The sequence below is a fragment of the Petaurus breviceps genome, unplaced genomic scaffold (genome assembly GCF_028583685.1).
Source record: "Petaurus breviceps papuanus isolate PSGF00001 unplaced genomic scaffold, PetGlider_PUasm1.0 189, whole genome shotgun sequence".
Lineage (NCBI taxonomy): Eukaryota > Metazoa > Chordata > Mammalia > Diprotodontia > Petauridae > Petaurus > Petaurus breviceps.
This window is the reverse complement of record NW_027185809.1, coordinates 29,341,826-29,367,170: the sequence shown is the minus strand read 5'-3', so window position 1 is coordinate 29,367,170 and position 25,345 is coordinate 29,341,826. Positions and strand designations below refer to the sequence as shown.

Here is a 25,345-nt window from a genome sequence, read left to right as displayed (position 1 = left end):
ATATATATATATATATATATATATATATACTATTATTAATACCATCTTACATGTAATTGGGAAATAAGATATACAGGCACTGAGGCATAGAGACCCACTGGAAAAGTCGAAAGAGGTATGGGAGAGAGCAGATTGGAGGAGGGGATATCCTGTGGGACTGCTATTCTGGGGTGGTGGGTAGGGGAAAAACGGGGAGAAAATTTGTTAACTCAGAATCTGGCGGAAACGAATGATGTAAATCAGAAGTTAATAAAGCATTTTTTAAAAAAAGAATTAGCTCTTTTTTTGCTGTTGCTTTTTTCTTGCCTATTTCTGGTATTTTTTTCCCAGTGACATTTTTCTCTTTTTACTTCTCATCTAAGCCACACTCATTCTTTTTTGACTCTCCAGATTCTCACACCTTCGCCTCCTCCCACTCGGGCAGATGCTGTGTAGAAGAAATTCAGTGTAAAAAAGTAGGCTGGCATTCTCAGCATTTCTGCCCTTTAGTATCAAGATGTTCCTTGCTAAATCAAAGTGGGGCAATACTATCATTTTGAATTTTAAGTAACCTTTTTTTTCCCCTTGCAATCACATAGTTTATTATAGGAAGAACTGAGTAAAAAACAAAGTTAGACTAAATATTCCTGAATGGAAACATTCACTTTTAAATGATCTCTTAGCTCTCCTCCCATTGTTATTCTGGAACTTCAGATTCTTCAGAGGTGAATACCAACTACACACACATACTTTTAGAAAGGACTCTTGAAAAGGGAATGAGGGAAAGACTTAACTGAATTATCTGTACTAGGGAGGGCGGGGGAAGTAAATCAGGGAAGACAGTTAAGGGGTTTCCCTTGACCCAAGGGATTCATGACCCAAAAGAAAAATCATTTTGTTTAGCTGGCGAGCCCAAAGAAAATTACAGAATTTGAGAGTTGGAAGGGACTTAAGTAGATACATAGTCCAATACGTAGACAGAAGGAATTCTCAATTAAGTAATCCTTACTGCAGCACTGGTCTAATGAGGGTAGAAAAATTTTATCTGTAAAATTTTGTAAACCCTAAAAGATATTAACAGTTGAATTACAGTTATAGTTGGGTAATAGTTTACTTGAATGGCAGGCTGCCAATTTATGGGGTCAAGTTTGGTTTCAGTATAAAATAGAGAATGATTCCTTGGAAAAGATAGCCCTTAAGTATTTAACTTAACATGGACTAAACAAAGGTTCATAGGTACCCCAGTTTATGAAATGCTGATTTCTTACTCCTTGTATCTAAAGAACTAAAATTAGAAAAGCTTCATATTTTCAAATAAACACAGGGGTCCTGCTGTTAAAGTTGGTGGATTGAAGGTAAAACAGTTAAATACTGGATAGAGAGTTGATAGTGATGAAGCCAGATGTTCTTCCTGGTGAACAGTGCTTAAGGGTAGAGGCACAATTAATATGTACTTGGATCATTTACTGTTAGTTAATTTATCAATGAAACTATTAAATGAAATAAATTAGGATCCCTAGGTAGCTAATTTGATTAGTTTTTATCTGCTTTAACTATTATATAATCTTTAAAGGAATTTCACATGAAATTAACAATGAATAAGAATCATTGTCACATATGGTGAACACTGTATCAGTGACATAGTTTTAATCATAGTATCTAAGTTCAGCTTTAATGTTTTTCAAACCAAAAGAACCAGTTTATTGCTGATAAATGGCTCAAGTCTACATGGAGGAGGACTGCTTTCTCTAAGGATAATTTAACATTGAGGAATGGATTACTGAGGGAAATTGTAGAGATTTTAATCTTTTCTTCTAGGATTACTTAAGCTTAAGGCAAGGATGAAGACCTCATGTCTTTTTTTAGGTTCCTTTGTCAAGCCTCATGATTCTTAGAGAAGTGAGAACACTTTTGTACTAAAACATAAAGGAGTTCCCTTTTCTGCAGATAGTACTTCTAAACCTGACCATCCATCTTATGAATGTGTGCAGCTGTTTACAAAGATGGCTAGGGAAGATAGCAAGCATATAGTATAGAGAATTCATTACAAAGTGTATTAGATACATTTATCTTCATATGAAGACTAGATTGGAAGTTCCAGAGAATCAAGATCATTTTTTATTCTTTTTTTTTAACTCTTTGTTCATAGAAGGCACTAAATAATATTTTTGAATGAATGGACACTATATTCTAAGAGACAAAGTAAACTAGTACAGGTACACCTAGCCCTTTTGTCCAGATGGATGCTTGCTTGCATGACAAGGACTGACAAAATGGTTACATAAGCTGGTGGTGGTAAAATTACCCCAATTAGTATTTTGCAGTGGTTATAAGTGGTTAGGATCATATATACAAGAGCTGGAAGAGACCTCAATGCAATCCAGTCTCGCCTCCTCATTATACAGATAAAGAATCTGAGGCTTAGGAATCCTAAGGTAACATGGGTTAAGTATCACAAGGCAAGTTTTGAACCCAGGCCCTCCTCCTCTAGAGCTGTTGCTCTTTCTAGTGTCTGTCAGGCTGAGCCAGCTTGCCCCCATCTCACATCTGAGTGCTTTCTTTACCAATGCCCTCTCCCTTCCCCACTTTATTGATTGAAAGATGGGCTTATTAGTCAAATCTAGTTGCATCAGTACAAAGGCAGGACTAACTCCATGATGGTCAAGGATGGGAATGCTAGTAAATTTCTATCCTGAACTGCAGATGTTTATCTCTGGAATCTATATATTATTGGCAACCCTATAGGAGAATTTTACTTAAAATAATGAAATCTGTAAGAAAAGATTTGTGTCATGAGAACAACAGAAAATCCCAGGAATTCCTTCTTTAAATGCTTAAGGCTTAATATTGAATTCTCTCCAGCTTGTTTTTGTTCTGTATATAATTCCAAATTCTAAATATATACTATGTTTCTGTGCCAAACTATTGACTATGTCCTTTCAGTAGAGGAAAAGATATTAAATTATAAAGTAAATTTATCAAACATTTGAGTTCCTGCTATAGGCAAAATATGATAGCTTCTGTTCTTATTAAAAAAAAAATCACAACCCTAGATGGCAGGGTGCAGGGAGCAGGGGAGATTGCTGGGAGGGGGGAGGGGTGTGAGTAAAAGGATTGAGCAATCCTTTTCCTGTGCTGGAATCTCAGAAATTACTATATCTCTGTGTGAATCATTTCCTCAGGCTCAGAGAACAGTGATAATTCAAGGAGATAGAAGAGCAAGGCAGATTTTCCTGGGCTGCAGTTATTATTTGTATACATGAGTTTCCCTTGTATGAAATCAGAAATTCCTTGAGGACAAGATCTAACTTTCACTTAATTTGAATCTCCAGATACTCAGTGGATCTGTGACCTCATCAAATAGATCATAGGTGTCTATCCCTGACACCTGACATCCTGCCCAACTTATCCATGGCCTCCCATAAGTCTGTCATAGGGTATCCAAACAACACACCATATTTTCTTTTGACATCCTCAGGATACCAGTAGAATACACGGTCTATTTACATGCAGCAGTTATCTCTCATTCTGTTGCATATGACCAATCTATCAATTTTTTTCAACCATACATTATTTTGACAACATTCTTAGTTTGAGTCTTTGTAGGTCATTATGGGTTGTGTCCTCACACCCACTGTGCACCATTTCATTGCCTTTTGAGTGATATTTATCTTTTTAGTCCTTCAGAGACTAGTATTCCATGCTAGGACTTGTGACAGATGGGACAGAAGCTTCTTGAATCTAAGGACTGTTTCATTTTACCTTTTTATCCCCAGCACCTAACAGTGTCTAAACTATTGGCTGATTGATTTATATAACAATATTTGTAGAATATTGGTGTTGAAAAGCCTTGCTTATAATAGGCATGTAGTAAATATTTTAAAAATTGTCATGAATAAATGGGAATTGACAGAAAGGATTAGTAAAAGGTATTATAAAGGAAGAGTAAAGAATTTATTAGCTATCTGGTATGAGGGAAAAGAAGTATAAGATGATTTAGCTTTTTAAATGAGTATAAATCATAAGGAGGCAGATTTCAACTGTTGAAGGTAAAGTTTCCCAATAATTAGAGCTATCAAAAAATGGAATGGATTTCCATATTTAGTAGTAAATTCTGTATCACTAAAACTGTACAAGCAAAAGCTGGGGTGAATATTTGTCAAGGATGGTGAATTTCCACACAACATTCATGTTGATATCTAAAGTTTCTTACCACTAAACCAGCAGTTGCCTCTAAGAGGAAGCCTCGTTTTGCATCATAAACCTTATGTAAACCTTCACCACTCTGTTTCTTTATTAGTTAAAATCTCTTGTTGGATTTTGGTGCTTGATCAGGGAGGGAGGGACCTTTCTGAACAGAAAACCCAGGGAATCAGTTTCAAATTTTGAGTCTCTTGTGTCATAGGACCCTAGCTTGTCAAATTTATTTATTACCGTGTTGTTTTTGAATATTGTTTATTTTACCAATCTGATTTTCCTTCCCTTTTGTTTCTGGATGTCAGCCAATAAACCTCTTTTAAAATAATAGGAGAATGCCTTTCCTACTTGACATATTTAACTCCTAACAAAATTAGAAACATACTTTAGCTTATAATTTTTCATCTGTATTGAGTAAATGACCAGATCTTTATCTTGGGAAACAGCTAGCTTATGCTAGTGATTACAGACCAGAAAATGTGTCAATAGTAACTTGCTATCACTAAAATAGTTGAGACAAGAAATAATCTTGCTTTAGGTTCATTTAATCCTAGTTAAGAACAAGCTCTTTGGTGCTATTGGTACATCAGATAGAAAATAATTGTTATATTCTCCATATAAGCTTAGTGTCCCTTGTATTAAAAAAAAAAAAAACCTCAGTTCTTCCATTGTTTTAGAATAATTGGTTTTACTAAAATATGAAAAATTTTAAATTGATTTCATATTCACAGACTGTTAAAATAGCTTCTGTATTTTGCCCTATATCTTCCAACTTAAAATATTTTTAGATGTCTCACAGCTGTCTGCCTTGTACCTGTTTGAGGGAACTTTTCAGTTATACTGCTGCTTTTGAGTTAGAAATCTTTAAAAGAATGGAAAGCCTTTTGAGTGACTCTTTTCCAACCTTCTTGTAATTCCCAGGCAGCACTGGAGAGCAAGTCAAGCCAAGATATCAATCACCCCTCCCCCTTTTTTTCTTTTAAACACTAAAGAGTAAAGAATCAAAACATACCTAGGCTTTGTATTATATATCACTTACCTTCCTTTAGATTCCTAAATAATTTTTCCTCAAATATATTTACCTTTCTCGGTTTCCCTTGGCTTCTGTGTTTTCCTTTTAGATTTTAATTTTAGCCTATGTCTTTCTATCAAGAATGCTTGAAAATTCTCAATTCTATCAATAATTCACTTTTCCTCTCACAGGATTATATTCAACCAACTTATACTTAGTTGTAAGCCTTTTATCTTGCCTTTTTGAATATGGTATTACAAAATTTTCTCTTTCTTTGTTGGCACCAGAGTTTTATGTGATTCTGATTGGTTTCTTGGTACATGACATTTTTCTTGCTCAGAATATTTTTTCTTTGACTTGGAAACTCTGGATTTTGCCTATGACATTTCTGGCTGTTTCCAGGGTTTTTCCCTCCATTTGCCTAGAGATGATTGTTAACTTCTTTACACAGTTCTCACTTTGCCCTGTGATCCAATAGATGTAGGTTTTTTTTTTTTTTTACTTTTTGGGGTTTTTTTAAAATATATCTTCAGATTTTGTTTGGTTATGGTTTTCAAGAAGTCCAGTTATGATTACATTCTCTCTCCTCAACCTTTTCCCCAAGTTAGTTGTTTTTGCTAATATATACTTTATATTTTCTTTTTTCCCTAATTTTTTTATTTTGTTCTAATATTTCTTATTTTCTTCTGTAGTCATGTAGTTCTTTCTGATTGCTCTATTCTGTTTTTCAGGGAATGTATTACTTGGGTAAGGTTTTCCACCTTCTGTATCAAGTTGTTTATTTTCTTTTTTAGTTTTTTCTTCCAAGACCCCTTCAGTTTAATTTCATTTTTTTTTCTTTGCTTCATTTCTTCTATATACGCTTACAGTCCTTGTAAGTAAGTCATTTTTTTCTTCTCTCTCAGAAGTTGTGCTTTTATTTGTTTGTAGTTATTCTTTTGATCTGGGTTAACATTTTTTTTTTGAGTGGGGAAAGGCAAGGCAATTGGGGTTAAGTGACTTGCCCAAGGTCACATAACTAGTTAAGTGTCAAGTGTTTGAGGCTGAATTTGAATTCAGGTCTGACTCCAGGGTCAGTGCTCTATTCACTACTCCACCTAGCTGCCCCTGGGTTAATCTTCTGATCATCTCTTAAATCATAATATTTCTTCATTTAGGTTAATCTTTCTTTTGTTTATTCATATTTTATAGCCTCAGTTTTTGTCCTGCCTCTCTGCAGTGTGAATGCCTCTGCTTTTCTGAATGTGGTGGCTGTTGCTAGACACTTCTCTTTGCCTTACTCCCTGACTTCCTTCAAGTTTCCTGACAGTTTAGTTCAGATATTAGCCTCTTTCTCCTTGCAGAATCCCCAGCTGATAGTTGATTTCATCCCTTGCTGTGACTCTGAGTAGGGAGTTGGGAGTATCATTCTAGTTTCAGGCCTTCTACAAGATCCCTTGGTACAAATGCCAAGACTCTGACTTGGCCTTATCATTTGCCACGTCTCCTAGTTCTCTTGAGTAGGCAACAGGCTGTGTCTCTGTCTTCTTGGAGTAACCATTAATTGTCCCCTGCTTCTGTTCTGACAAACCAGAGCTGAGATTTTGTTTCAGGCCTGCTTACTAGCATTCCCCATTACCAACTGTGACACATTTGGTCAGAAAATGTGGTCACAACAGTAGTCAATTTTAGAGAAAAATGGTAGCAGTTGGGCTTTTTCCACCCGAACTAAATTTGTCCACACTAGATTTTAGACACAGAATAAAGGAAATGAAGCCCATCCAAATTTTTTTCATCAAAAAATTATAGCACAATAAAGTTTATCAATTTTTTTAATTTACATGTTTTTATAGCACATTAAAGTTTAGAGAATATTTTACTCACAACTGTGTGAGGCAGATACTTTAATATTTCCTGCATTTTACAAGTGAAAAAAATAAGGCTTAGTGTGAGGTTGACTAACTTACCCACAGACAAGTAACCATGTAAACAAGCAGTATGAGCACTAGGGGCAGCTAGGTAGCACCGGCCCTGGAGTCAGTTGGACCTGAGTTAACCCGACCTCAGACACTTAACACAAAAACTAGCCGTGTGATCTTGGGCAAGTCACTTAACCCCAATTGCCCTCCAAAAAGCAAAAAAAAAAAAAGGTATGAGTACTGACAGATGAGGCCAGGCCTTTCAATGCTGCTTCTGAGTCAATTACTCTGTCTACTTCATCATATGTTTTATCTTTTGTTAGCATTCTTCTTTTTTTTTGGGGGGGGGGAGGGTGTAGTATTGTTGAATCTAAGTTTTTGAGAAAGATTTAGCTTCCTAATAATTCTTGTTATATATTCTACTTCTCCAGGTTGTATAAATTAAAATGAACAAATTACGGCAAAGTTTTAGGAGAAAGAAAGACGTCTATGTTCCTGAGGCCAGTCGTCCACATCAATGGCAAACAGATGAAGAGGGTGTCCGTACTGGAAAATGTAGTTTTCCAGTTAAGGTAAGAATCAGTGTTATGGCAGAGCCTACTTTGTTGTTTGCTGGCAAACTACTTGTATATGAGAGGCGAATGAGATGAAAAATAAGATAAAATTAGTTACTTATTTAATAGCTGAGACCATATATGAGATATGCAGGTCAGTTGTCTATCCTCTAAGTTCAGTATTCATAGGTGAGCCTCAGGAGGAGAGGATAGGTTGCCTAAGGAAGGGCACCTAGCCTAGGTCTGAAATGGAAAAGATCAAACTCCTCTGTTAATCAGTAGTGGGATTAGGCCTTGTAAGAAGTCCTGCATTTCTATACTGGGTGAAATGGGAAGACTCAGTCTTTAAAAAAGGGGGAGAGTTACTTTAAGGTTTGTCTTAGCTCTGACATCCTATGAATTTGTTTACTATAGGTTACTTCTTAAGGTAGAAAAGTAGATTGATAGTTTTTAGAAAGAAGGATTTAAAAGAAAGGATTTTCTTATTAACCCTGTGGTTTGTTCTAAATATATTCACAAACTTTTAGTTTTTAAATGTTTTTTTAAGTACCAGTAATTTGGAAATTTGCTCTTCAGATATTCCCTGTACTAATCATTTTGTAGTGGAAGTAAATACAGTCTTTAGCTTCAAAGACCTGAGTTATATTCTTGATCAAACGGAAATTAAACTTGATCAGTTAACATTGATTTTGTTTTGAAGTTTCCGTTAGTCATTTATATCAATTAGTTATCCTTCATTTAAGTCAAATCTAGTACCTTTAAGAAGGATTCATGGTTTAATATCAAACTGATTGGTTAAATCTTTTGTGTTGATTTATATACATTCTAACAAATTATATAACATTATGTAATTGTGAATTTTCTTTTTCATTTTCTTGTTAACTCTCTCTTAAAAACTGAAATTCAGAATATGGTTTCAGAAATTTTTTTAAAAAATCTATTACATATCAGAAAAATAAATGTTATTTATTGGGTGCTAGAGTTTATTTATTAGGTGCTATTGACTATCATGAAAAAGAGAAGTTAGACTGCACAAAGTCTGTTTGTTTTTTAATAGCAGTATTCCCCTGGTGATGCCGTAGAACAAGAATCATGAATGAGAGGAATCGCTTACAGAAAATGAGGTATAACAAGTAGATAATCCAGCTGTTTTACACTGATATATGCAGAGTGTGAAAATAACCAGAGGAAAGTGTCCTGCATCCTTATGGAAAGACATGGATGGGAATCATGCTGAATGAAAAAATGTAACCAGGTTGTAATGTACACTTGTAGAACAAATAGCTATGATAATGAGATCACAAATCCTTATATTAGATACTAGAATATACGTGTCAAATGAATAGCTTGTTTTCTTTTCATTCATTTGCCATAGATCTAGTTGATCTCAGCTTAATTTGTGAAGAATTTTTTAGCAGAAAGATACTTCTACAATAAAGTACCTGGGAATAAGGAAGGCATAGCCTGTTTTCTGAGAATTAATCACCTTCTGTGATACTGGTATATTAAAAATATTTGACTTAAGGGTTAAGTAAAATATAGTACAACATAAGCATTATTTATCTTTATAAATTGGTCCAGTTGTTTAGCACACTATTTAAAAGTTTTAAAAATTAGAATTCAGGTTTTACAGATAGTAAATGGATTGCATAGAATTCTGAAGTCAAATGATTCTAAGGATATGTATGTTTAGAAATATGTGATTTTTCCTTGTTTCATGTGAGGCAGAATATAATGCATTGTTTTCTCTCTAATTCTCTAACATGCACAGAAAACTGAACCAAAGGGAGCTGGGGCTTCATAAAAAGGAAATGAACATTATAAACTGGAGATAGCTTACTGATTTGGAGGCAGTCTTAGTTAATTATCTTCTTAAATCCCTTCCTTATTGCTTTTATCAAAAATAATTCTGAACCTGAAATAATATACTTTTTTACAGGTCTGAAATAGTTTTAGGCTGAATATACCTGAGTCAGTGGTAGCTTGCTTTTTATCACTCCTAGAAATCATTCACTTCCTTTCTAGCCTTTATTTTAAGTATGTTTAGTGAGTGAGGTACTTATTATAAATTAGAATTAATTTGCTTGGGAAGCAGATCCGACTTAGGGTGAGTTGGGAAGACTGATCTGCAGTTGTCCCAGCAAGTCTAATTCAGCCTTCCTTGAAGTTGAGGTTAAAGTGTAGCTTCATGAGGCAGAGGGTGTGGTGAATCTGAAGGTTTATGGAAAGGGTGCCATTTCAGGTTTAACTTACACAGTGGGTTTGAGCTTTTGAAACTTCACTGGTCCAGACCATTGCCTTTGTAACTTGACTAGACCTATTATATCTTCTAAAGGTTGAGGGACAAATCTATATCTGTATAAGCATTTGCTTGGGTGTATTTGCTTTGTTATAAGATTGTTTTTAATCTTTGTTTTTAGGCGATTTAGAAACAGTACATAATAAAATTGTCAGTGCCAAAAAAGTATCTAGAAGTTTTATTTAGCATTACAATTTGAAACGTTGTTGGTTAGTAATTATATATATACCAACTAAACCATTAAAGGTGACTTCACTTAAATCACTTCTGGGCTACAGAAGTATCCCTTCTGATATTTGGCATAGATTATAAGAGAACTTGAAACTAATTTAATCTCTCCTGTTTATGTTGACATTCTAGTGATTAAATGTGGAAAAGACTGAGTATTAGAATAATATAGTAAATAGCTAAACAAGTTCAGATTTTTGGGTATGTTCACAGAGTTTATATCTGCTTGCTGTTCTACAGGTTAGCATTATAGTGGCAACCCTTATTTTCAGAGATAAAGAATTATGTTATAATTGAAATAATATCTGCCCTAGCACTTCTGTTTGAATTATCAATTCAATTATACTAAGATTCTCCCTGTATTTGGCTACTCATGTGTATCAGCAATGCCATATTCACAATGCCTATGGAAATTACAGATATGCTGATATAATTATCCATCACAAAATGCATCATGCTTGCCATATGGGGGAATAAGCTAGAAAATTTATTAAGATACCAAAAGACTGAGTCCCAAAACCAGAAAGTGAAAGCCATCAGAGTAGTTATGAAATTGGCACAGGTAGATAAAGTAGAAAACACCCACATTCTCAAGCCTTTAAAACAGAACAGGCTACCTCAGGCAAAGGTCCTCCTCTCCCCACTCACAGCAACCACCCAGCGTCCAGGAAGTGTGCTCCCAGCAGCTCCGGCCCCTGGCAGTCCTTAGCAGAAATTCTGGCTGACTCAAAAAGGGCTTCGCACCGCCATCACCGCCACCGCTAGCCACCGCAGGTTCCCGGATCTGCCCTGATAAAGGAAAGCAACTCAAAATGGGCCAACAAGCCCACTTCAATCAGTCAGACATGTATCGTCTACCTTGCTCAGGGGAAAAAGGCCAGCACCCCGAACCTCAAAGCACACAGGCAGAATCATCAAGACAGAAACAGATCAAGCAGACAGATCTCCAAATCGTCCAACCACTACATCCATACCCAGTTAACATCTGGGTTTTTCAAAGCTGGGGGGCCTCTGGACAACGGCTTCCCAGAATCCAGATCAAACCACAGAACACCTCCCAAAGTGAGCCCCCAAAACAAAGCCTCACATCAGGGCCCACATAGCCCTCTCCTAGCTCAGAGAATGCAACAACCTCTTGGACCCACTGGCCAATCAAAAAGCATCTACCTAGGGGCGGCCAGGTGGCTCAGCGAGTAAGAGCACTGGCTCCAGTGTTGGGACCACCTGGAGATCGAATCCCGGGCTCAGACACTCAGCACCACACCCAGAAATAACTGGCCGTGTAACCTTGAGCAAGTTACTTAACCCTGATTGCTTAAAAAAAAATAATAATAAAAATAAGGGAGAGAAAAAGTTACACTCAATAACAAATGAGTGTGTGAAGAGCATAAATATGGGGCGGCCAGGTGGCTCAGCGAGTAAGAGCACCGGCTCCAGTGTCGGGATGACCTGGATCAAATCCGGGCTCAGATACTCAGCACCACACCCAGAAATAATAACTGGCCGTGTAACCTTGAGCAAGTTACTTAACCCCGATTGCTTAAAAAAAAAAAAAAGCATCTACCTAAAAACAAGCCTCCCACCCCAGGCCCCAGGTGTACCCCAGCCTAGGGGCAGGGAAGATCTTCCAAATTTGCATTCCCATTACATCATGTTAATTTGATACTAATTTTTGTTGCCTACTAAGATACTAGCAACAATGCAAAACCATTGAATTGTGATCCAGTAAAGGGTGTTTGATCATCTGATTGTATGTAATGATGTAGGTTAAAATGAACACTATTGAAGAGATTGTGGAGGTCAAATTTATCTTCAGATTTCGTGAAAATTGGGCATATGGATTAAGTAAAATGTAGTCAAACATAAGTATTAGTTATATTTATAAATTGGTCAAGTTATTTTAGCAGACTATTAAATGAAGTAGTAATTATTTGCTGTTTTGGTTCAGAACTATACAAAACGTGTTACCTAATATTTACTAGTTGCTAGGAAGTATTCCAGCATGATCAAATAGGGTTAGCCAGTTGGAAAGTTGAATGTAAAAGTATTGATAAGTACAGTGCAATATAGTGCATTAAAATTACATACTTGTTCTGCCTTTTAGACCAAGTCTTACCCTTTTTAAAAAAAACCTTACCTTTTAAAAAAAAAAAAACCCTTTACCTGCCAGATGGCATTTGGGGACTGGACCTTTTAAAAATTAAGAATGCCATTGTGTGTATTACACAAAATAGTCTGTTTGTAAATGATATCTGATAACCATACAGCCAACAACATTCAGATCAGAGCTCAGACCACTTTCACCATTGACCTAACCCACACTGTTAATGATTTATTCAGTGGTCTCACATATGTGCTCAACATATTTTGGTGCAAAATGTTGGTAATAGTTCCTATTTTACATGAGTTTTCTCCCCAGAAAACTGCTTATAAACACAGCATGTTTTCTTATCTCCATAGCATTTTTTATAACAATGGGCTATACATGCATTGAGTGCATACTTTATGAAAACATAAGAACGGAACAGACAGGCTTTCACAGGCTCTTTCATTTTTTTTGTTTTTATTGGTACATTGAAGTACTGCAGAGTGGTTAGCTGGGAGGTCTTGGAAGCAGGAAACATGGGCTTGTATCCTACCTCAGAGATTTACTAGTTGTGTGATGATGGAAAATTCACTCAACTTCTCTGAGGCAGTTGTGAAGAAAGTGCTATGCAAACCTTAAGACATTATACAAATGGGTTATGATTATCAACTTACCAACTAAGAAGGATAGAGAATAGAAATTGTACTTTGTTTACTGTTTGGTAGGACAGGCACTCTTGTCTCAAGTGCTTTGTCTGAAGACAAGGCCTCTTATGTATGTATTAAAATTATATAAGACTCTATGACATGCAGCTTTGTTCAGTACTCTGCTGACTTAAACAAGTTGAACATGGAGCATTAAGTGTGTTAAACGTAGAAATATATATTTACCTAAAGTGTCTAACAGATTCATGAAAAATGTCCTGCATATATATATATATATATAAATCCAAAGAAAAGAAATATTTTCTGTTGATGGGAAAGTTCTAAAATTTCTACTAATAGCCAACATACAACTACAGGTGCATTTTATCAGTCAAAATTCTGAGAGCCTTCTCAGTGAAATCTTAAATTATGTAGAAGAAATTAATCTAATCATCCATATTGAACAAACAAAAGGGATAAAAGATATGTCTTGTCCAGATTATTGTTCTGATTGAGCTGGTAGTCTTAAATGGACTATACAATGTGTCTTGTATAGTGCAATAATACTAGTACTTAATGCTATCAATTCAAAAAGTAATTTTTTTTTAAAGCAATTGGGATTAAGTAACTTGCCCAAGGTTACATGCGTGGCCAGTTTTTTTGTGTGTGAGGGTGTTAAGTATCTGAGGCCAGAGCCGATCCCTGGTCCTCCTGACTCCGGACCAGCGCTCTTACTCACTGCGCCACCTGGCCGCCCCAAAAGGTAATATTTTCTACTATAATACAGAACAAAACTGCGTAACAACTGTATAACATCCATATTCATAGAATTATGGTAAGAAGAATCTTAATGATCATCCAGTCGAAACTCATCGTTCAAATAAAGAAACTGAGCTGGTAAAGTCATTTGTCCAAAGTGACATAGTCATTAGTAGCAGAGCTGAGCCCAGAACTCAGGTTTCTTTACTCTTGATTCATTGCTTTTTGTTTTGTACCTTACTGTTTCATCATCTTCCCCTCTAACTTGTGCATGATATGGAGGTGGGGGTGGATTGAGGAGGGTCAGGGGGAAAAATGTATGTCTCTAGGGAATAGGAGCTTTGAATGTATTTTGTAAGTAGAGAGAATGTGAAAATATGAACCTCAAGGTACAGGGAATGCCTATTTTTCCCCTTTGATCTGCTAGATCCTTGAGGGCAGGAGCTGGATGTGAGAAAAAGTATAGCAGCAGTTAGTTGTAATTAGTACCTTAGTACAAAGTACTTTGCACTCAGTGGCTCTCAGTAAAATACTTTTTTTTTTTCAATAATCGACCTTATACCTAGAAAAAATATTTCTATAATCCAAAAATTTTAGACCTAGTTGCTGTTTTCTCTGGTGGTCTAATTTTTGTATTGGTAGATAAGAGTATGATCCTTGTTTTAATGAAAAGTTGGAGATCTTAGGTGAAAATTTTGACTATAACATAGAGTTTATTTTCTGTTTTTATTGTCATTTTCTTCTGAGCAGCACTTGGCCAAGCCACATATTTTCATTTTACATAAGTCAGTTATAAATGTTTAGTGCTAGAAAAAGAACTTTACAGATCATCTAAACCAGCCCCCACCTCAAACCCCTTCTCCTTTTGGAGATGTCCAAGGTTCCATAGTAGTGGCAGACTTGTGTGATTAAAACCCAGGCCTTTTGATTCCCAGGCCAGTGCCTTGTTCCCTCCCTTGGTGAATCAGTGATTTTAACAGTGAGGGCATTTGTTCTACCAATATAGCAAGGAACCCCTTCAAACCTTCTTACTCTGTGTTTGATTTACGAGAATAATTGCTGCTTATGTGCCAATATCTGTTGTAGAGGATGAAGATAGATCAGTTCTGTGAAGAACTTGTTAAGGTCCAATAAATCACTCAGTGACTTTATTGTGAAGGTGTATATGTGGGAAGCGGGCAACAAAAAATAGGTTGGAAAATATGGTTTGGAATTAGGAAGTGAAAGAGATCAAAGGATTGTAAAATTTTTAGAAACCTTATGCCTGCATATATCATAAGTATTTTTGTCAAGAAAAGTCAGAAAACACTGCCAAACAGTGTCTCAAAAAATGAACTTGACAGTATCTTAACAGATAGAAATTGACTTATATATTACTTACTGATTCATTTATGGATCAACTCCGTGTATGCAGGCAGACTATCAACTAGTTAAACCAAAGGTCAAAATCAGCATCAGATTAGGAGACAAGACAGTAGTAACAAGTAAACACTTAATGTACTTAGTTGTACTAACTCAATTTCTCCAGATGCATTATTGATGCTGAAAAATGAGAAATGAACAAAGGAAAAGATGTTGGTAATCATTGTCATAATTTGTCCAGTTTATTCAGTTTAAAGAAGTTTATCCAGCATAAAGCAGTCATAACAAGGAAACCAGAAACCAGAAAATGCCTTAGCCAACAAATAATCCTTTCCAACCTGAGAGATGTGGCAGCCTGGGACAGTTTAAAATATAAACTCATTTCTAGAACATTTCCAAGATGGATGATGGAAGCATTAATATCTCAGAAAGCAATGAATGGTGATAGGGAATCTGCAAAAAAGTTTAACATAAGATCTAACTAAATCAGTCTCTTTTGCTGGAACATGTTTTTTCCTTCTGCTAAATTTGGGTATCAACCAAGAATCAGTATCAGCAAAGGGCTGTACAGTCTCTCAAGATACCAAGCCCCATCTTCACAACTCAAGTCTTGACCACCCTTTCGTATTGTTGCTCACCTCTTACATCGTATCATCATCGGCTTTTCCCCAAAGCCTTGCCCTCTCTGTCATGCACCTGCTCTCCAGTTAGTCCCTCCCATTGGTGACATCCTCACATTGTTATCATGCTCCCAGGACCTGTTCTCTCCACACTTGGGAACTGGGCCCTGACCTGGCTTTTTCCTTCTACCTTATACGTAGCTAGAAGGAGAGTTTGAATTGCCGCCTCAGCCAGATTCCTGGCTTTCTACCCTTCCATCAGAAACCTTCAAGAAAGCAACTTTTTACTCTCTGATTGAATGTCAGCATCAAATATTTTCGCAGTATGGGCATGAGTCAGATTTCTTCTCTGTTTCTCAGCACCAATTAGAAGAAATGTTGGAAGCTAAATAAAGAGAAAATTCCAAGCCCAATTATACCAGGTATCATTCCTCAAACCAATCTGGGCCTTTTCTGATTAGTTTTCAATCTATCAAATCGCACACATTCTTGTTACTTCTGCCTTGTCCTGTCACCTCAGTGACTACTTTGCAAAGATGACCCTACCCTGACACCTCAATCAAACTGTTCAGTATGGAGCATCTCTTCCCTTACTCCCTGTGTCTCTTATACATCCTGCCCCTTCTGCCCAGGGAACAGAGGTCAAGCCAGTAAAAGTGAAAGCCCCAATCATATCAGAGGAAGTTTGAGGTACCATCCTCCTGCCCCCCCCACCCATTCCCTTGGTATGGACTTGAGTGGGCGAGAGGCATGAAAACTATAATCAGTGCAGGTTAAGCTACAGGGAAGTCGTGCCTTTTCTATTTTACCTTTTTTTTTTCATGGCAGTGAAGTCACTTTAGAATGAGTTTAAATCATTTGTCTCTTGGTGCTGACTTGATGCATGGATAAGACAGCTAATGCAAGTAAACTAAAATGACATTCTTGTCTTCTCTGCTAGTAAAATATTTTTCAGCATTTAAAACAACATCATCTTAGGGTTATGGATTTAGAACTGAAAAAGAACCTGAGAAGGTATCTCATCCAGTCCCCATATTTTGCACATGAAGAAACAGAGAGGCTCATAGAATTAAGTGACTTGTCCAAGATCATACAGGCAGTGTCAGAGCAAGGATTTAAACCCAGGTCTTATGATATCACATTTAATACTATTTTCATTGTACCATGCTGGCCAGAGGTGGGGCTCGTGTCCTGTCTACTCATGGATTAAGACTGATTTAGGTACAAATGATGACTTAAACACTAGGTGTGGCTGATGTGTGAACTTTGGCCTAAGGGCCAGAGAAAGGTTTCTAATAATATTACAACTTAAAAACTAAGTCTGTATGATATGGATCTTGAAGTGGTGTTTAATCAAGTAATGACCATAATCTTGGTCTGGACAGTGGAGATTTTTGTTTTGTTTGGGTGGGAATAGGCATAAGATTAGGGACTAGACCAGTGATGTCAGTGATAGGGAAGTACCAGATGAGGAAAACCCTGACCAATACAGGTTGAAAGAGGTTTGATGATTTCCTGGAGACCTGTTCTCACCATTGCCCTTGAACTAGTGATTCTGTTCAATTCACCTAAGAAACTTTATGCCCTTGTTACCCTGCTGGAGTGATACAGCTGACACCCTGGAGAGGAAGTTATAAGGATGGATTACCTCACTCCTGTACACACCAGTTGAGTTCCAAAACGTTAATAGCAATCAAAGAACTCCACCCCAGCCCTCTAAACATGAGAGGAAATTCCCAGAAATACTGTGCTTCCCATCACAAGGTCCTGACAGTGAGGTATCTCTGACCCTTGGTCACAATAGTACTGTCCGAGTAAGGAAACCTGATAGCAACAGATACTATTCTCTCCCTCTTTTCCATAGTCTTCTGTACTCAAGAAAATGTCCCAAGAAATGCAGAGGTTCCTGCACTGAACGTTTTTGATGTGAACCCTGAAATCTTTCTTGAAAGAGTGAGGTGGTAGGAAATGCCCACCACTAACCCTAAAAACACTAGGAAGGATTTTAGTTTGTTAATCAGTTATTTTAGTCAGGCTTCAGCTGTCATTACACCTATAGTATGTATTTTAGGTGAGGTCCAAAAGAATTGTGGATAGAGCATTGTGCTGAAGTTAGGAAAATCTGAGTTTAGATCCAGCCCCAGACAATTCCTAGCTGTGTGGCTTTGGGCAAGTCACTTAGCCCCTGTCTGCCTCAATTTTCTGCTTTATAATGAGGATGATAATAGCCCCTGCCTCCCAGAGTAGTTGTGAGGATCAAATGAGATGATATTTGTGAAGTGTTTTGCAAATCTTAAAGTGCTCTATAAATACTAGCTACTAATATTAAATTATTAGTAAATATTGTTGGGCAGTTGTAATGGGGATGAGAATTTGAAGACCTTCCCTGCCCCTTAATAGACCTGGGGGGGGGCAGTTTGAAGACCTCCCCTGCTTTAAAAGTAAACTCTGCCCCCTAATAGGCAGAATGTAATCACCTGGAGCCTGTGATGGAGGGAATTTGCTAAAGGATGGAGCAGAGCCCACAGGAAGCTTCCCTGCTGTGAAGATAAACTTCCCCCTGATAGGCTGAATGTAGTCACATGGAGCATGTGGTGGGAGTTTTGCTGAAGGGAAGCAGAGCCCACAGGAAGCTGCTTCAGAGCTAGCCAGACATTGGGGAGGAGAGAGGACACTCATTAAGGAGATACAGAGGTTTGTAAGTAAATACTGATTTTGTACTGGTTTGTGGGAAGGCTGAAGGATGCTGTGGCTCTCTGCATTATTATGGCTTCTGAATATCTTTGGTACTATGATGAAATTGGCTTACTGGTTTGGGGATTCAGTTTTCTGGTGTCTAAATAAATGTTTCAGTTCTATTCTATACCTGGAGAATCTGGTATATTTTGTGATTGAATGCCATGCAATACTTATAGTCATGGTCTTTATTGTGATTGTGGGCACTGTAAATATTGCATTGGTGCTACAGCAGTGGAGTTTTATACTACTCATGTTTTCATGAAGATAGAAGAGTGACAAGTTGAATTCAGAGCAGTTTCTGGACCATGTTTCCTGAACAGTACAGAACAAAAACAAGATTTTCTTGAAACTGATGGTAGTTGTGTTATGGGGGCTGGGGAAGGAATGTTGTTGTACATAGAAAGTTAAAATCTGCCCTTTATAGCCAAATGATCAATCCCAGAAGATGCTACCTTGTTGACTTCACTACATGCTGTGGCACTTGTGTGCCTCCTTGAAAATAGTCATAAAGATTCCCATATATAGGAATTGGACTTAAAACTTCATTAGACCCCAAGTTTTATTTAGCTCAGAAGATCCAGCTTAGCAATATTACTCTTTTTTTGGGGGAGGGCAGTTGGGGTTAAGTGACTTGCCCAAGGTCACATGGCTGTGTGTGTGTGTGTGTGTGTGTGTGTGTGTGTGTGTGTGTGTGTGTGTGTGAATTGTCTGAGGCCGGATCCGAACCCAGGTCCTCCTGACTCCAGGGCCGGTGCTCTATTCACTGCGCCATCTAGCCCCCCAATATTCTTTTTGAAGAACATTTGGGATTAAGGTTCTATGTCATATTGTGGGTGAGTGGCAGCAGTTCTCCACTGTTGATCAGCACCAGTCCAAATAATTTTATTTTGCTGTACAATGACATTTATATGCAGTACTAGATAAAAAAAGTATTTATTGGTACAGATTTACCTCTGTGATTGGTGTCACACTGCATATGAAGAGGCATGCTACCCATATTTCTGACAGTTATCAAGTCACTAGTTTGCTTAAAGGATCTTTTCTCCACTGCAGGAATTCTTGTATTATGGATTTATGTTTAGTATGATGTGAGTTTCTACCAGCCACCAAGAACATAAGAGTGCAGGGGTTAGAAACTTGGTGACAGCTATTTATATAGATGTTTGTCTTCTGAAGAAACAGCATAAGTATAAGGGTATCTGATGTGAACGTGAATATTGAATAAGATGGCAGACAGTTACTTACCTAGGAACAACCATTTAAAGAATATGACACCACTGGAACTTAGGTTGTAGATCACTGTGAATGAATGCAAGAGAAAGGTATGTATATGCCAGATTACGTTATGTCATACATAGGTGTGAGTCTCACTTGGAGGGGAAGTTTAAAAGTATGGACTGTGTGGAACAGTTTGTAAAAATAACTGCCACATATTAAAGGTTCATATTTATTGCATATGCTTCAAAATCTTAGGGAGTACTCCTCATGCTTTAGCAGCTGGTACCTGAGCAAATGGAAATGGAGATCATGCCTCAGGTGGGGAAACAAACAGGCGTGTGTGGAAATCAAAGGCATGAACACCTGTTTCCTTGAGTCTCCAGTTATTTTGTAGGTGAAGTAGAATAAGCTACTCTGGATGGCAGACTTTTAAGGGAGAAAGGTTATTTCCCACATTTTCTTCCACCAGACAGGGGTGCTTTCGTCTCAAACACTGGGGTTTTCTCAGCTGCCAGAAGTATGAGGTCTCCACACGCTCTGGCAAGCTGGACACACCCCAGGACCTCTACCCTAGACTGCAATCCAGATCTAAGCAGGTTAAAACAAGAGCAATTACCCCTCAGACTGGTGCTTGGTCCCCCTACACTCTGCAGGCCAGGAGCTGAAGCTGCTACATGACACTTGCTGGCTGTGCAGTCTCAGTGGCTTCTTGCCCCGGGGGGTAAAAGCCACGCACTCCCACTTACTGGTCCCAAAGTCCAGACTGCACTGCCCTCTCACTTTGTCCTTCGCATCTATGTGTTGATAAATCTGGAAACTGCCACAGCTGCTGCTGATCTGGAGTCCCTCTGGCTGGCGGCTGGTCAGGCCCGCCCTGGGGCTAAAGCCTTGGTGTGGGGCTGGGCTCAGCTCCCAGAGCGCTGCGCTGGATTCCTGCCGGGCTGTCCTCAGCAGGAGGTTAGCTTCTCAGTGTCATTTTGTGGGTTCTACAGCTCCAAAATTTGTTTAGCGTCCCCTTTTTACATGGATTGGGGAAGGTGGAAGCTGGAGCCGTGAGAAGGTTGTGCTTCTACTCCGCCATCTTGGCTCTGTCCCCCTCCCACATTTTCTTGACTGTGACTCAGGTTTAGGATTATACTGGGACCTAAAGTACAGAATTTAAAATATTAGGGACCTAGTGAATGGGCTGGACTGGTGGACTAGTATGAGATAAACAGAAGTGATGTGTTAGATCTAGAGCACAAGGTCTAGAATCAGGAAGGTTTGAGTTTACATCTGCTCTCAGTCCCTGGTCCATTCACTTCACATCAGTCTGCCTCAGTTTCCTCAACTGCAAAATGATAATGATAATACCTACTTCCTGGAGTTGTTATGAAAACCAAATGAAATAATATCTGTAAGGTGCTTTGCAAATTTTTTTTTAACATTCATTAAAAAAATTTTCAGTTCTAAATTTTCTTTCTTTAGCTCTTCCCTCATTGAGAAAAGCAAGCAATATGGTGCCCATTATACATATGAGGTCATGCAAAGCCTATTTCCGTGTTAAGCATGTTCTACCACTACCACCCCCCACCAAAAAAATAAAAAGGTAAGAAAAATAAAGAAAGTAAAAAAAAATTCTCCATCCACACTCAGAGTTAGCTCTCTGGAAGTAGATATCATTTTTCATCCTGAGTCCTTTGTAATTGTCTTGGATCATTATATTGATCAATGTGCTTTGCAAACTTTAAAGTGCTATATAAATCCTAATTGTAACTACAAGTGTGATATGCATATGTTGGAGAACAGTCTCGTACTCTGTAGTTCTCTGAAATCATAGCCATGGCCTAGGAGGATAGTCTAGGAGACTCAGAGGGTGGTATTGTTGTCGTGGATCAGATAGCCATAATCCAGAATAATTTAAACATAGTTCTTAAGAGTGGCTATGTCACCATATTTCAGCTATATATCTGCTCCATCGACTACCACATATTTATGTCTGTCTGCATGGCCAGGTAAATGTTTAGAACTTTTTTTTTTAACTAGAGGGTTAAGTGGTGCTACTATTTATTACTTGATGATTATCAACAGCATGAGAAATGATTCGCCATAGTTCTCATTCAGTGGTTGATGTTTAGTTTTTATTGTGAAGAGATTTCTATGTGGCATGCCTGCCAAGATGTAGAATTAGATACAGGGCCTTAATTTGTGGAAACTTTTTTTTTTTTACTAAGTAATTAATTAGTTGCTTTTTTGTTTTCAGCATTCATTTTTATAAGGTTTTGAGTTTTACTTTTTTCCCTCTTCCTCCCCTCCCTCCCTTCCTAAGACAGCAAGCAATACATATGCAATCATATTAGATATATTATAGATACTCTTGTTATAGTTGAGAGTTCAACTATCAACTTGCCTTTGAGTTTCATGATTGTCTTTTCTGTGGTTGCCCCATCTATTATTGGAAAGAGGAAAAGATCCATCTTTCTGATCAGTATTACTTTTAGAAGTGTTTGTCATAAACTGGTGCATTGTTGGTAGAGTTGTGAACTAGTTCAGCCATTCTGGAGAACAATTTGGAACTACACCAAGAGGGCTATAAAACTTTGCATGCCCTTTGATCCAGCAATACTATGTCAGGTCCATATTCCAAAGAGATCAAAGTAAAGGGAAAAGGACCCATTTGTACAAAAATGTTTATAGCACCTCTTTTTGTAGTGGCAGAGACTTGAAAATTAAGGGGATGCCCATCAATTGGGGAATGACTGAACAAGTTGCGGCATATGATTGTGATGTAATACTACAGTTCTGTTGTGCTATAAGAAATGATGAAGTGGTTGGTTTCAGGAAAACCTGGGAAGACTTATGAACTGATGCAAAGTAAAGTGAGCAGAACCAGGGGAACATTGTATACAGTAACAATGATGTTATAAGGATGATCAACTATGAAAGACTTAGCTGTTCTGATCAAGACAGTGATCCAAGACTGTTTTGAAGGACACATGATGAAAAATGCTATCCCACCTCCAGAGAGAAAACTAACAAACTTTGAATTGAGATTAAAGCATATATTTATTTATTTACTTACTTACTTTTAGTTTGCAACATTCTTAAAATTCTTCCAAACAGATCTAGAAAACACACCAAAATGAATCTTGATGGGGGAAAAACAAGAAAGAATATCACAAAGAATCATTTTTCCAACCCAAATTCCACAGACAGAAATACAGAGCTGTTTATGAATACTGGGGATGGGATCTGGCCAGGAAGAGACTATGTAGAGCCCTCTGATTCAAGGAAAGGCTTGTACACCAGGGAAGAAGAAGGTTCTAGACTTGACTTCATGCAAAATATATGAATAGAGGCCACCTGGCACCTGGTTCATCCAGGGTGGACTGGGGAGGGAACTTGTGGCCAGAGGTGTAGCATTCTATAGTGAGGAGTAGTCAAGGGTCCTGAGCCATGTACAGAGAGAGGAGCAAGTTCAAAAGTAAGTAGCAGCAGTGTGGTTTAGACCCCAGAAGAAGACTGGGGTCTCAGTTCTCTTCTATTCCCATCTGTAGCCTATAGAGGAATAACCAGTGTAGGAATCCCACACCAAAGGCAAGTTTGCAGTTCTCTCTCTCTCGGAACCAGCAATATCTCAGCTTGTTGATAGTAGCTGAATTCAGGAGCAGTCTCCTATTTCTCAGATGTAATCTCAGGGCAGAAATTTGCAGAGCTCAGACCAAGGGAACAGTGGTCAGACTTTTCCCTGGATGAGATTTTGGGGGCACTGAAAGCTTTCAGGTCCCCAGAGCTTTTGCTGAGAATCTAGAGTAAGACAAAATACAATAGCTCCAAGAAAACACCAGTAGGACATTCCTTCAGATTTGCAGGGGGCCTGGCCCTAACATCAAGTCCAAAGCAAGAGGTTTGGGGGGTTTTTTTGTTGTTGTTTCTTAGGTTTATAATGTTCTAACAAGTGAAATAAGAGTGATAGAGGAATTGAGAGCTATGGAAGAATTGGAAAGGGGATTAACAGCTTGGTACAAGAGTTACAAAAGTTTGCCCAGGAAACAAACTCCCTGAAAATTCTAGTGGACCAAATTGAAGCTAGTGACTCCATGAGACAGCAAGAAATAAGAAAGCAAAGTCAAAGGACTAAGAAGAAAATTTATCTTATCTCATAGTAAAAACAAGTGACCCTTCAAAACAGATCTAGGAGAAAAAGTTTAAGAATCATTCAACTGCTCAAAAGCCATGACTAGAAAAAGAACCTAGATAGTATTTCAGGAAATCTTAACACAGTATTGTCCAGAGTTCTTAAAACCAGAGAGTTAAGTAAAAATAGAAAGAATCTATTGGTCACCTCCTGAAAGAAATCCCAAAATTAAAGCTCCTAGGAACATTGCAGTCAAACTTGAAAACCTACAGGTCAAAAAAAAAAATACTACAAGCAACCAGAAAAAAAAAATTCAAGTACCAGTGAGCCACAATCAAGATAAGACAAGGTTACCTGCCTCCACTATAAAGGAGCAGAGAACTTGGAATATGATTATTTCAGAAGGCAAAGGATATAGGTTTCTAGTAAAGCATAATATAACCCAGCAAAATTGAGGATAACGCTACAAATAGTGACCTTCCAACCATTCCTAATGAAAAGACCAGAGCTGCATAGAAACTTGAAAGTTCAAATATAGGAGTGAAGAGGTATAAAAAGGTAAACATGAACAATCGCGGGACTAAATAAGGACAAACTGCTTACGCTTTAATAGAGGAAAGTGATACATGTCTCCTCTCTAACCTTTCCCTAGCGTCATCAAGGATCAGAGAGGGAGCCTGATTAGATAGAGGGCCTGAGAATGGTTCTGTTATCTCTCAATGATCTTAGGAGAAGAATAGAAATTGATAGAAAGAGGGATATATTAGTGGAGAAAGGAAAGGCACGTTAGAGAAGATTATCTCAAATAATCACAATAGTGATGCTGAAATGGTGGGACTACTGGACAAATTTACCCTGCAACCAAGTGAGGCAACTGGAGGCACAGTAAATAGAGCACTGGGCCTGGAGTCAGATACTTACTAGCTGTGTGACCCTGGCCAAGTTACTTCACTTCTGTCAGCCTCAGTTTCTTTAATTGTAAACTGGGGATTAAGAAAAGCAACTACTCAGGGTTATTGGTGAGGATCAAATGAGATAATATTTGTAAGGAGTTAGCACACTGCTGGGCACCTAGCAAGTAATTAATAAATGCCCACCTCCCCTACAACCAAAATCAATTGAAAAACAAGTTTGCAAACTTCCTCCCAGACTGTTTTATATGAATGTATTTAGGACTGAGTTTTACATTCCTTTTGCCATGGGAATCTTCTGTATATCATAACTCTTGGCTTAGTATCTTAAACACTTGGGAAAACCAGAAACATACTGTTTCTTTTTTTTTTTTAATCAAATACTTTATTAACTTCTAGTTTACATCGTTCATTTCTATAAGATTTTGAGTTACAAATATTCTCCCCGTTTTTTCGCTACCCACCACCCCAAAATAGCGATCCCACTGGATATCCCCTCCTCCAGTCTGCTCTCTCCCGTATCTTCTCCCATACCCCCTCCAACTTTCCAGTACAGCACAGTGGATCTCTACACCCTATTGCCTGTATATCTTTATTTCCTACTTACATGTAAAATAATATTGATATTAGTGTGTGTGTGTGTGTGTGTGTGTGTGTATAAAACCTATCCCAAGCATGTATAAAATGACAATAGTATTTAAAAACAAGTAGCTTTAAAGATT

General features: G+C 37.8%; 1 protein-coding gene across 9 annotated transcripts in view; it reads left to right on the top strand.

Annotated features, from left to right (window-relative positions):
* The window catches only part of NUMB (NUMB endocytic adaptor protein), a 210,279-nt gene that overhangs the window by 102,160 nt on the left and 82,774 nt on the right, over nt 1–25,345 (top strand). For 6 of the 9 annotated variants that reach the window (XM_069092126.1, XM_069092122.1, XM_069092123.1 and 3 more), the window contains one exon: nt 7,518–7,658. In XM_069092126.1, the coding sequence (XP_068948227.1) occupies nt 7,533–7,658 (126 nt within the window). In that variant the 5' untranslated portion in view covers nt 7,518–7,532. Of the gene's footprint in view, nt 1–7,517; nt 7,659–8,697; nt 8,765–25,345 lie in introns of those variants that run through there. The other 3 variants (XM_069092127.1, XM_069092124.1, XM_069092125.1) reach the window with 2 other exon arrangements.